General features: G+C 48.6%; 1 protein-coding gene across 1 annotated transcript in view; it reads left to right on the forward strand.

The window, feature by feature from the left end:
- Positions 1-13,260, forward strand: part of DNAH9 (dynein axonemal heavy chain 9) — a 240,318-nt gene that overhangs the window by 163,264 nt on the left and 63,794 nt on the right. The window contains exons 55-58 of the mRNA XM_075014992.1: positions 2,488-2,652; positions 6,507-6,647; positions 8,376-8,546; positions 11,156-11,278. Coding sequence (XP_074871093.1) covers positions 2,488-2,652; positions 6,507-6,647; positions 8,376-8,546; positions 11,156-11,278 — 600 coding nt within the window. The remainder of the gene's footprint in view (positions 1-2,487; positions 2,653-6,506; positions 6,648-8,375; positions 8,547-11,155; positions 11,279-13,260) is intronic.

Raw genomic sequence — 13,260 nt, forward strand, 5'->3', positions numbered from 1 at the left:
ATCCCTGTAGTCTTTGTTGCAGGAGGAGTAAGGGATGCCTCGAAATAGCACTTTATTTCAACACTCCCAAAATAGCTTATTGTGAAATAAACTTGAAATAAGATAAGCAATTTCCATATCGTATTTCAAGTTTAGGGTGCCATGTAGACGTAACCTATGTGGCCCCAGGCTTATTTCTTACATATTTTTCAAACCCTGCTCTGAATATAGAACTATTAATTCCCTCTTGGGCATTCCACTTAACTTTGCTTTTTGTGTGTAATCCTATTAAGAAGATCAAAATTATTCAAAACTGGTAGAAAATAATTGGAAAAAATGTAGATAAACTGTTAAAGGCAGATAAAAAGTCCAGGTCATTCATAGCAGAACAGCCTAGATAGCTCTACGTGTAATGTATTGGACGAGCCTGGCACCATTAGCTGATTCATTACTATTCATTACTGTTGAGAGTCACAGAGTCCAGAGATAATAGTTCTGCCATTGTCTCTACGGAGTGTGATAGATGAAATTGAATAAGGCAGTGAAATTTCAGAGCTACTGAATTAAACTAGGTACTTATCAACTGCCTGGGTGGGATCAGGAGAAAGTTTAATTCTAAAACAGTAATCCTGAAATACCATAGTTCATTGATAGTTAACGAGCGCAGTCAGAGGCTCCTTACTGTTCCATTCTCTTTTTCACCAGAGTAGGCTGTGTGAAAGTCAGGTATGTCCGCTACTGCCTGCTCCTGAGACAGGGCCTGATCTGACTCCCGTGATTTCAGGGCAGGGTTGCAATAGAGCCTAACTCATGGGAACTCACAAAGTCAGGAGCTCGTGAGGGTTTATGGGAAGCTTTACAGTGTGATTCCAGCTGAAGGCAAGGTGTCTCATCCCCTGAGCTGGTGGTCTGTTAACTGGTGGAACAGAACCGAAAATGCCCCATGATAACTTGATTTTTGAGAAATTTGTTTTTCATTCTAGTATGTGAAATGTCAAACAATAGACGGTTCCACTGTACAAATAACTAACCAGAACCCCAGAGATGCTACAAACAATAGCATGGGAGACCAGTATCAGGCATAGACATCTGTGTGGAATAGAGCATCATGTGTAGTTCATTGCTTGCACTTCAGAGCATTATCTAGGAATTATGGGCTATTAGAGCAAGAAAAAAAAAAAGCATCCATCCAGCTCAGAGAACCAGATCATTTCAAACTGACGCTGAATTGCCATCTTACGGCAGCTTTGAGCTCAGGCTTGCTCCAGCTGCATTTGAAATCTCTCTGTTGTCTTCAGTGAGACTCGGGTTGGATCTGTAGTGCTGAAAAGCTCCCTGTCTGTTGCCATTTCTCTGAGCCACTAAGAAATGTTACCTCCATGCACTCTGGGGGTTTGATGCCTTCGTCTTTCAAAGGTCTTCTCTGTGTGAAACAATTTTAGTGGTCTTTCCCTTTTGACAGCACAGTAGCAGAAAAGCTGAGATTATATTGTACCTAGCTGTGCACAAGTGTGGTGCAGGGCCTGATGGGGGACCTTTCTCTGGTAACATCAAAATGTGAATTTGCAATAGAGCCACCTTCTTGGAGAGCGTACCTTCGACCCAGTACAGGCACTGTGTCCCCCAACCAGCTCACCAGCCTGCTCCAAGGCTGAGCAGTAGATGCGACCACTTGTACAAGGACCTCCAGGCTGAGGAGAGGGAAGAGAACAGTACCTTCCGTTAACCATTATTCAGAGAGGGAAGAGAATTGAGTGGCAGCTGGACACAGCTGATTGCTGAGGAGGGATTTATTGTGTGAAGGAAAACTGTAACTGCACTGTAATTTACAAGGTCTGTAAGTGGCTGTTTAGTTGTATATAACTATTCGATTGTCCTGGCTTTTAGATTATAAACAATTTGGGCCAGGGATTTTCTTTGATTCTCTGGCACAAGGGGGCTCTCTCCCTAGGCACTGCGGGAATACAGCCCATAGTAGCGGCTCAGTGAAGGCATGGGTTGTGAAGGGGAACTCCCTGGCAATGTTCCCTTTGAACAGAAAGGAATGTTCTACCCTTTGGCCGTTTCTGCCTCTCCTTGTCTGCCTGTTACCTGTTTTGTTCTCAATTCTGAGTTGGCTGGTATTGGTATGTCGCTGGCAGGGGTCTGGGACTTCTGGAGGCAGGAGGGAGTGGTGCCGAGGAACCTCCTTACCCAGACTGACTCAAGCACGAAATGGGAGGCATCAGAGGGGAAGGTGCCAGATGCGTGCATGTGTGAGATCTGTCTTGCTGTCCGTTACTTTGAATCCATTCCTAGCAGCATACATCTCCCATCCCTGGTCGGTCTGTCCATGGTCAGTCCTCCTTGGTGAGTGCTGTGTAGCAGGTAGTGGATTGATTTCTGCAGGAAAAGGCCATGATAAATGCTGGCTTGTGCAAGAGTGGGGTGAAAATGTCATCTCTAACACTGACGCTGCTGTTCCTGGCCCTTGATACTGGCTAAGCTTCCCTCCTGGCTTATTTGCAGTCACACCTCACAAAGCAGCAGAATGGATTCAAAATCACCTTGAAGACCTTGGAGGACAATTTGCTGTCCAGGCTCTCCTCAGCATCTGGGAACTTCCTCGGGGACACGGCCTTGGTGGAAAATCTGGAGACCACCAAACAGACGGCTGCGGAAATAGAGGAAAAGGTAAAAGCCAAGTCCAGGCCAGCAGGAGGGAATATGGGTGATGTTATTTCTCCTAAAGCTTCTTTAATATGCTCATCTTGCCCCTTCTGCTGCATAGAGAATTGAAATCAGTATAAATTCATGGGCTCTCTAATGTGGCTGGCTCAAAGCTGTTTAATTCTTAAGAGCACATGTATGTTAAATGGCCTGTTTAGAAAGAAGAGAAAGCAGCAGTGCCTAGTGTAAAACAATAACACTTCAACATTGTATTGAGCTGGGTTAACCTGCTGCAGCTTAATACCATGACCTTAATGTATTTACTTATTTCCTTATGTGCATGTTCAGTTAATTCTGCATACATTTCACTTCCTCTCTTTAGCTAGCATTTTAGCCCAGCTGCTGCTTATGTGATCCAGATTCATCCTGCAGCACCTCAGCTGTTTAGAACCCAGGCACTTCCCCTGGGTGTAAACTCAGTTTTTAAACCAGTCTGCACAGTCAGCATAATTGCTTACACCACTTATCTTGCTACGTACTTTTCCCCTGTGTCTGTTGGACATCAGTCATCCCTTCCCTGTCAACTCACAAGGGGCACAAGCATGAACACCAGCTCTCCTTGCTCGCCCCCATCTCACTGAGAGGCTAACAGCCTGCCCTCCATGCTTTGGCTCTTTCTAATAGTTCTGAATGTGAAATCATATTTATTCTGCTTGACAAAGATGTTTTGCTTGAACGTGTTCAGGCCTGATGCAGTTTCAGAGGAGAATGTGGGGGACATCTTAGCAAGGCTGTCTGACAGTCAGAATTAATTGTCCTCATGACCTTAAGTCTCAGCCATGTATTGGTGGTGTTTGGAGAGGCCAAAGCTGCAGTGTACATTCCTCTCAGCCGACACCCCAATTCCATATCTCAACCCCAGCCACAGCCCAGAGCCAAACTCACTCCCTGAGCCCACGTCCTGCACCCCTTCCCACGCCAACCCCCTGCCCTAGCCCTGAGCTGCCTCCTGCAGCCAAACTCCCTCCCCTAGCCCACGTCCTGCACCCCTTCCCACGCCAACCCCCTGCCCTAGCCCTGAGCTGTCTTCTGCGGCCAAACTCCCTCCCCTAGCCCACGTCCTGCACCCCTTCCCACGCCCACCCCCTGCCCTAGCCCTGAGCTGCCTCCTGCGGCCAAACTCCCTCCCCTAGCCCACCTCCTGCATCCCTTCCCACGCCAACCCCCTGCCCTAGCCCTGAGCTGCCTCCTGCAGCCAAACTCCCTCCCCTAGCCCACCTCCTGCATCCCTTCCCACGCCAACCCCCTGCCCTAGCCCTGAGCTGCCTCCTGCAGCCAAACTCCCTCCCCCAGCCCACGTCCTGCACCCCTTCCCTCACCAACCCCCTGCCCTAGCCCTGAGCTGCCTCCTGTGGCCAAACTCCCTCCCGCAGCCCACGTCCTGCACCCCTTCCCTCACCAAGCCCCTGCCCTAGCCCTGAGCTGCCTCCTGCAGCCAAACTCCCTCCCCCAGCCCACGTCCTGCACCCCTTCCCACGCCAACCCCCTGCTCCAGCTCTGAGCTGCCTCCTGCGGCCAAACTCTCTCCCCCAGCCCACGTCCTGCATCCCTTCCCACGCCAACCCCCTGCCCTAGCCCTGAGCTGTCTCCTGCGGCCAAACTCCCTCCCCTAGCCCACGTCCTGCACCCCTTCCCACGCCCACCCCCTGCCCTAGCCCTGAGCTGCCTCCTGCGGCCAAACTCCCTCCCCTAGCCCACCTCCTGCATCCCTTCCCACGCCAACCCCCTGCCCTAGCCCTGAGCTGCCTCCTGCAGCCAAACTCCCTCCCCTAGCCCACCTCCTGCATCCCTTCCCACGCCAACCCCCTGCCCTAGCCCTGAGCTGCCTCCTGCAGCCAAACTCCCTCCCCCAGCCCACGTCCTGCACCCCTTCCCACGCCAACCCCCTGCTCCAGCTCTGAGCTGCCTCCTGCGGCCAAACTCTCTCCCCCAGCCCACGTCCTGCACCCCTTCCCACGCCAACCCCCTGCTCCAGCTCTGAGCTGCCTCCTGCGGCCAAACTCCCTCCCCCAGCCCACGTCCTGCACCCCTTCCCTCACCAACCCCCTGCTCCAGCCTGCTGAAGGTGAGTGAGGGTGTTGGAACATGAGCATCAGAGAGAACAGGGTGGAGTGCAAAGGGAGAGGGGGCACCTCAGAGGAAGGCCGTGGCAGGGGCGTGGCCAGGGTCTTTGGGTTTGTGCGGTTAGACAGTTGGGGACCCTACGGCTGGCATGGGGAAGCCCTGGCCATTCAGGAAGAACATGCCCAGCAGCGCAGCCGGCAGCTCACTGAGCATCAGCAAGGACCAGCACATCACCGCCCAAATGTCAGGAGGACCACATCCCCGCGGGTGAGACTTCTGCCTGTGAGGGTTCCATTGAGCGCTCTGCCCCTGGGCTCGTAACTGCTGCTCCTGGGATAGGGTTAGTCCCAACATGTTAAAGGTCCTTTTTCCTAGAAGTGAAGAAGGGTCATGCAGGGACACCTGCAGCTGGTTAGGGACGGCCTGAGGCCTTTTAAACCCCTCCTCTGGTGAGAGGAAAGGAATGAGAGAGACTAGATGGTGCCAGGCTAGAGGCAGCGGGGAAAGAAGCTGATCCAGGGTGAGAGGCTGTGCTCCCTGCTTGAGGGAACAGCCCAGCCTGAGTGCCTGCTAGGGGAAGGAAAGCAAACAAGAAGACAATGCTCTGCCACAATGAGGGGGAAAGGGAATGTATCCTACTTGGGTGGAGTTATGAGACTGTTGGGTGAGGATCACTCCTTAGGCCCCCCGCCACCCCCCAGGCCTGTCCTGACCATACAGCTGGAGGAGCACAGGGAGAGCACAGACGCTGCCCAGAGTGGGCTGATGCACCCAGGTCTGTCACCCCCATGGGGAAGGGCTGCATCTGGTGAGACAAAGGAGGTGCTTTGCCGCAATGGGTATGGTGAAGGGGACAAACTAAAATGGAAATAGGTAATGAAAACAAGAGGGATTGAGAACTGGTGGGTTTAATATACTTCCGTCCTCGCAACAGGCTGTGACGTGGCTTGGTAGCCACGAGTGGAAGAACGATGGTTCTGTCCCAGACTGATCTCGTGTCGAGGTGTGAATCAAAGAGTAGGAGTAGATGACCAGGTCTCAGCTGGGAGGGGAGTTAATAGCAGTCACCCAGGGAACCCCACTAGATAGGTCTAGGATTGCTTGGTACCCTACATTTAGTAACAAACCACCTGTAGGGGGCAATTAGTGACCAACACCAAACTGATACCAAAAGTGACTGAGGCTCCTCAGGAGTCGGACATACTGGGGGGGAGCCCCAGAGAGGCCGAGCGGAAGTGGGTAATTGGGCTCATGAAGTGACATGGAGCAGAGGGCTGACATGTGGCTGGCAGATCTTGGGTTTTCCCAACCGCTTTGCAACAGCACTTTTTAATTTCAGGAAGAGACAGACTGGGAAGATCTGATACAAATTTACCAAGACCTGCCATGGAGACCACAAGCCAAGGTGGTTAGCCAAGGCCAACTGTTCCTAGTATAAGCATTGTTCAGGCTCACCCTGCTGAAAACAAACCTGCATGACTCAGACGAGGGAAAATCTAAGTAGCTGACAGCTCTAGTTCTCTCTCTGCACTCTGTGAAATCACAGCAGCCAATTATCGCTGCTGGCTGTGCGGAGAATTCCTCGGTACCCATGAGGATGGTGCGGGGAGGGGAGCCCTCGCTTTGGTCATCCAGTTTTGTGCTAGGTGTTAACGTCACACAAGCGAGCAGATGAGCCCGTCTTTCCTGAGGCAAGAGAGACTCGCACAATTAAAATAGTTCCATGGCTGTTTTGCTCTTTAATTTCCTTGCAGGTCCAGGAGTCCAAGATAACCGAAACAAAGATTAATGAGGCCAGGGAGCACTACCGGCCTGCAGCAGCCCGGGCCTCTCTGCTGTACTTCATCATGAATGACCTCAATGCCATTCACCCCATGTACCAGTTCTCTCTGAAGGTACTGCCCATGGGAGTGGCGAGACCTCTCCTGCCTCCCAGAGGTTTGCTGCAGAGTTGGGTTCTCTCATTAATGTACTAAGGTGGAATGTGTTCTTGGGCCAAGTGGAAGGGAAAGATTTTTAACTCCTACTGTAAAAGTAGGGATAGTCTAATCTCTCCACTTGCTTGGCTTTCTTTAATTCACAGCTAGAACTGATGTATCAGGATCGACTTTGTTCCCTGGTGTAGATCTGGGCTCTTCAGGTTCATGCCAACTTCCCTTACTCCTTGTGATAGTGTGGAGTCCCAGGGTCCACGGCTGAGCCCAGAGGGATTGATTTTGCCACGTCTTCACACAGCCTTAAGCAGGTTTTCTCCTGTGATAAATGGGGATGACTTGCATGCTGAAGTTATTTTGTCAAGGAAACATGCAGAGTCTGTGTCAGTATCTGCTTTCGTAGATCCATCCCAAGTACAACAGGTACAGAACACCTGAGGTTTCACCCTTCACCTCCTTCAGCTTTACTTTGGCAGCTTTTCAGTAACGTTAATAATGTATAACAAATACCTAGGACATGATTCCTTACAGTGGTTTTTATCTAATAAATTACAAGAGGTTATAAAATATCTTGTAGAGATGTACAGAGATGAATGCAAGAAACTTTGCTAATTATGTTATAACATTAACTACAAAGCCCATTATAAACTGGAGTACATAAGATTTACATGCATCTCTGGATATGTTCAAACCATAAATTTATACCAGGAAAATACATTCTGCAAATAATTGAGCAATAAAATACGTAGCGATATTACTCTAATTTACAACTGCAATGTTTTCTCTTTGCTTGGGCCTATATAACCCCCAAACTAACTCTTTCCACATAGCTATGTTTGGCTTGTGTAGTGTTATTAATTTGCACTGGGCTGGTTATTTCTGATTAGCTGGGTTCCTGTTTATATAGTCTGGTCATTTTTAACCCAGCTGTGGTTGGAATTTTCTTCAGTAGCATTTGGTAATTTGCTAATGTGTTTTCTCCAGAATGCTCTGAAGCCTTTTGAGTCTTTTCTCATTTGCACCAGAAGTGTTTCATACTTTCATACTTCCCATAATAGCTGCCTCCTCAGGGGGTTTCCGAAAGGGACCTTACTTGGTTTATCTCATTCCCATATCATTGGATATCAACTAGTCTTCTTCTCTTGCCATCTTTGTGGAATTCAGGTAATAGAAATGCCTTTTTTTCTCTGTTTTTGCACTTGAGGGCATGTATTAACTTTTAAATTACAACAAGACATGTGATGTGGAAGGCATGTTGTCCTCCTCTGGAGACTCCCATGTCTTTCAGCTCAATGTTTGCCAAGCAGAGCTTGTATAATCCCTGTGACAGATCATGTGAAATATTTCCATTAGACATTCTCTTTTAATTCAGTGAGTCTGCCTAGGTACTGCCTCCCTGAACCCAACTGAACCTAATTTCCTGGGAAATGTCATCATACCTCTCACAAAAGCAGTGAGTAAAAGTTTTTTCCCGTTGGAGAGAAAGAGAGTGAGAAAGCCTGGTCCAAGTTTTAGTGTCCAGCTCCCTCATGCTGGCCATTTGTACACTTGGCTGTTTGGTGTGCTCTGTTTGTGGGGTAGAAAAAAAACGGAATCAGCATCTCCGCTGGGAGTGTTACATACAAGACCCAGAGCATTACATGAGGAAATGTAGAATACCCCAGGTCTTCCTCCTGTTTCCCTGCCCAGGCATTCAGTGTTGTGTTCCAGAAGGCCATCCGGAGGGCCACTCCAGAGGAGAGCCTCAAAGAGCGTCTTGTAAACCTGATCGACAGCATCACCTTCTCTGTGTTCCAGTACACCACTCGGGGGCTGTTTGAGTGTGACAAACTGATCTACATGGCCCAAGTGACCTTCCAGGTAAAGATCAGGAGCAGCCTCATTTCACTGGGGCAATATGTGAGATAAGTCAAGTTACTGGCATTGCATGCTGTCCTCCAGGAGAAAATCCAATCCCCATTCCTGCCCTTCTGCCTATGTGCAGCTGATGTATGCGCTCTGGCAAAGATCATTCTCTTCTTGCTTCTCTCAAACTCCTCACTAACAATCACAGGTGCGTTGGTCTACATTAAATTTGCAAATGACTGTCTGAGCGGTGAGACTTGGGGAAGTGAGGGGACGTTGGCCTTTAGGGACAGGGGCTGCTTGTATGCAGAGAAACTTCATTGGTTTGCTGCTGTTTTCAGCATAACTGGACTGTGTTTTTAGTGACCTGCTGGTATGTCAACAACATGGACGGGAGTTCTTTCTGTGCCAACATATTGAAATGAAAAGAAGTAACGTATTACAGGTTGGAGCCTATAATCTGGACTTCCCTCCTCCGGCAACACCTGTGGTCTGGCTCTCACATGGGTGCTTCTGGGTTGAAGCAGTTACGGGGAAAGGCAGGTGGCCCTGCCCTCAGAAACTCCCCGGCTCTCCTAGAGCTTCTGAAGTGCCACAAATAGTGCTAAAGCTGAGGGAGGGAGGGAGAAGAGTAGAGATGGAGGGAGGCGGGAGGCTGCTTGGGGTGAAGAGGCAAGGTGGCTGCAGAACCCTGTGCCTGGGGGCTGGAAGTACAGCCCCCCCCCCAGCCACAGGGCTTGGTGTGCTCCCAGCCCCCAGGTACAGGGATCCACCACCTCCCTGCCTCTTCCCCTGAGCACCCCAAGTCCTCACGTTGTCAATGCCAGCCCCTCTGCTGCTGCTGGAAAAGTGCTCTGCAGATAGCAGCAGCAGGCAGGCCAGCATTGACCTCCCCTAGTCCAGCAAATTCCTCAGCCCGTGACCAGTCAGGTACAATCTGCAGCAACTGCCCTTATGCTGAAAATTGGGATAAGTACATGTGGTGTGTGGCCATTTGTTAGGTGATCCTGCATGACAAGTAATGAACGGTGTGGAACACGGACCTGACTTGGCTGTTGGTTATCCCCGCACACAAACAGTTAGCTTATAGTAAACTTACTCCAGAGAGTAATGTGATTCTTGCCCAAACTCTGTATCACAGACTGAGTTTGTAAGTCAGTGTTAGGCCTTGAAAATATTGAATGAGTTTACAACAGGTGAATGAAATCTCTGCACTAAAGAGTAAGTGGACTGGTGTCCGTGATACGGCACATTATTTTTATCCATGTCAAACTAAGACAATTCCCCCTTCAGCTGGAAAACTCACCATCCCTTCACTTGTGGATCTGCTTACCATGTCTCCATGACATTGCCAAAGCTACTGCTCAGAGCTTGACAGAGAGGGACAGACTGCAAAGCCGCTATAAGGGAATGAGGAAAAGTGACCAATCCTCCCCTGGCAGCGTGTGAACAATAACAATGACTGCATGTCGCAGTCTATGTGCAGGCCACAGCCACTGCTAACCCCACTGACATATTTGCTTAGGTTCAGCAGGCTCTCACCACGCTGACAACTCCTCTCTCCAGCCACTGAGCGATCCTGTGTGAGCAAAGCGGTTAGAGCTCAGCTGGCCAAAACAGACACCTTGCACAGTCAGCATGACAAATTGTGATGATTTATTTTTGGCCAGCCCCTTTCACGCATGCTCCCATCACATGCTTACACTGACCCAGCTTTCAATTTTCATGGTGTTTGGGGGGACCTGCACATTCTTTGCAGTGGGACACATGGAAACCAAACAAATCACTTGGAGGTGATTTGGGCTGGATGCCAGTTTATTGACTGTAAAGGTCTGGAATTAGTGTAAGATGATCCTTGGGCACCAAATATGTTAGTTCATGGAAAACAGATGGGCAAATGCTTTAATCTCTTCAGTGGAATAAGGATACTTGCAAATAGTTGGCTTGTTTATGTAACAGCTGCTTCCTGTACCTCATTGTCCCTAAGGCCATGAATTTTAAGGCTAGAAGGAACCATTGTGTTCATGTACATAACTGATGAATCTCCTGGATAGTTCCAGCCACAGAATTCTACCCTGCATTTTCTGCGTCAAGCCCATACTGCTATTTGATCTATAGAGTATCTATCAGAACGATCCCAGCCTTGGTTTGGGTTGCATCTGACGAAGTGGGTCTTTGCCCATAAAAGCTGATGCTCCAATATATCTGTTAGTCTGTAAGGTGTCACGGGACTTCTCGTTTTTGTGGATACAGACTAACACGGCTACCCTTTTGAGACTGGGTTTGGACTGCACGTGGCAGACAATCCACCACATCCCTAAAGCTTCCTCTGTGCTGGGAGGGGTTCCCAGTTACTCTCTGTGGCACCTTTGGGTCAGGTCTCCAGCCTGTCCCAAATTCTCTTTCAGAACCTTGGCAATGTTGGGTCAGTGGACACCATGTCTTTGTTCCAGCTCTCCACTTTGCTCTTTCACACCTCTGTGGGGTATATTTCACCAGCCCGATTGACTGGCGGCAGTCGATACATTTTAGTCACACAGTCTGGTATGGGATAACTCTTGCATTTAATGCTGCACTGCGGGAACCATAGAGCAGTGCTAAGATACATTTATTGGACATTGCAGATACTTCTGATGAATAATGAAATTAACGTGGTGGAGCTGGACTTCCTGCTCCGATATCCAGCACAGCCAGGAGTCACAAGTCCAGTGGAGTTCCTATCTAATCACTCGTGGGGCGGCATCAAGGTAACTGTTTAACTTAAAATAAATGTAATCAATATCTCTTATTGGTATCTCTGGATCAAAGTCCAGTGAAGTCAATGGGAATCTTCGTGTTAATTCAGGAGGCTTTGGATTGGTCCTTCTGGCAGTCACTGTGTGGAACACCAGCCACAGTCTAGAGCTAGCAAAAGTGATGCTTTAGGAAAGGAGTTGTCTGTGGTGGTGTAACCAGTGGGGTATATTCCTTGCTCTCTGCATGACCTCAGGCAAGCCCTTTTCCCACTCTGTGCCTCAGCTTCCCTCTGTCAAGCAATTACTCCCCAGCAGAGATTACAGCTCGCAAAGCTCTTTGGGGTCTCCACGGGCCATGCACTATGTATGGTCAGGATGATATGGACCATCTAAGGCTGAGACAAATACCTGAGGCTGTGGTAGAGACTTGTGGGAAATGAGGCATTTGCCCTGTTGGTGTAGGAGGCTGTAATTGTAGCCCTGATGATGCCCACTAATATGTCCTTAGCAAGACTGTACGCTGGGATACAGTGGAATGTTCTAAGAACTGCTGTGCTGGGCGGTGGGAGGGTGAAGGAGTGATCCTTCTGGACTGTATGCTGGCATGCCAACTAGCATGGAAAAAACCAAAGCAGCAGAAATCTAGCACTTTATTTGGTGACAAATCATTTGTTAGTCTTCAAAGTGCTACATTTCTGCTGTTTTGTTTTGTTGCAGTACAGACTAACATGGCCACCTCTCTGTTACCAACCAGCATGGAATATACTTCTGTGCTCTCCAGGGTGGTTAAACATATGCTTAACTTCAAGCACATGACTAGTCCACTGAAGTCAGTGAGTGACTCCTTTGCTTACTGTTACACATATGGCTAAGTGCTTTGCTGAATCAGGAGCGATAGCTGTGGTTGTATTTCTGCTGAAGACCAGTCTCAGGTAACTGTTCTGATCTAGGACTGTGATTAAGGAGCTTGCTCATGGTACACGGCGACACATCGCTACTGATGCCCATACAGGTGTTAGCTTAAAGAGTGCTGGGGCGTGCCCGTTGGATAGTGCTGCAATGCAGTGGGTTCTGGGTCTGATATCTCTCATTGTAATGGTCCCTACTTTCTGAGCTGGTGTGGGGCTGTGCAATGAAGTGTGGAACCCACCTTCTGAGGTCAAACTCGCTTATTAAGGAGGAGAGGCTCGAAGTAGATTGTCGTTAAAACCAGAGAGAGCTGCTATTGTCTTGATTAACTGCCCTCCGTTTTTCATTCTGGGGAGACCACTGGACCATAGCTTTTAAGATGCAAAGGCCGTAGACCATGAGCTCATGGAATAAGGCCGCTAATGCCCCCTACTCTCGTCATTGTTAATAGAGAAGATGGGCCTCCACAGACTTCAGCTCCTAACCTGAAGTTGGCCACAGACTGGGATCTGTCATCTCCATAGCTCTGTCTTAAAGATGGGGATGGCTGAAACCTACTCCATTTTACACACGTACTGAACAAACTCTTTGCAAGTTGTCGGTGTTGTCCTCACTGCTCTAAGTATTAACTGACTATGCCCTATGAAATGTTACTGTAGCCAAATTAACACTGCTCATTCTTGCAGAGCTGTTGCATTATAATGAGTGATTAAAAAAAAATTCACATTGTCTCTTCCTCCACGGTTCGATGGGATTAGTGCACAGAGGAAAGAGGTCAGTTTCTGAGCATAGAAAATTCACCATTTTGCAACATGTTATATCAAGTAAATATCTCACTAAGAGACTCTTAGTTCAGCTCACAAAGTCTTTGTTACCAAATACTAAATAGCCATTAGAATGTCCTTTGTGATCATTGTTTGCAGTATTGATTCTTCTACCACACATAATATGCATGATGTACACTTTATTAGTGTTTATGGTCTATTACTGTGAGTTGATTTATTAGCTTTTGAGGTTTTGACATGTGTGGTTACTCGAGGAACAGTTCTCATACAACCATTTTTTCACAGTCTGCTATAATTAGG

Source organism: Carettochelys insculpta, chromosome 20 (assembly GCF_033958435.1).
Source record: "Carettochelys insculpta isolate YL-2023 chromosome 20, ASM3395843v1, whole genome shotgun sequence".
NCBI lineage: Eukaryota > Metazoa > Chordata > Testudines > Carettochelyidae > Carettochelys > Carettochelys insculpta.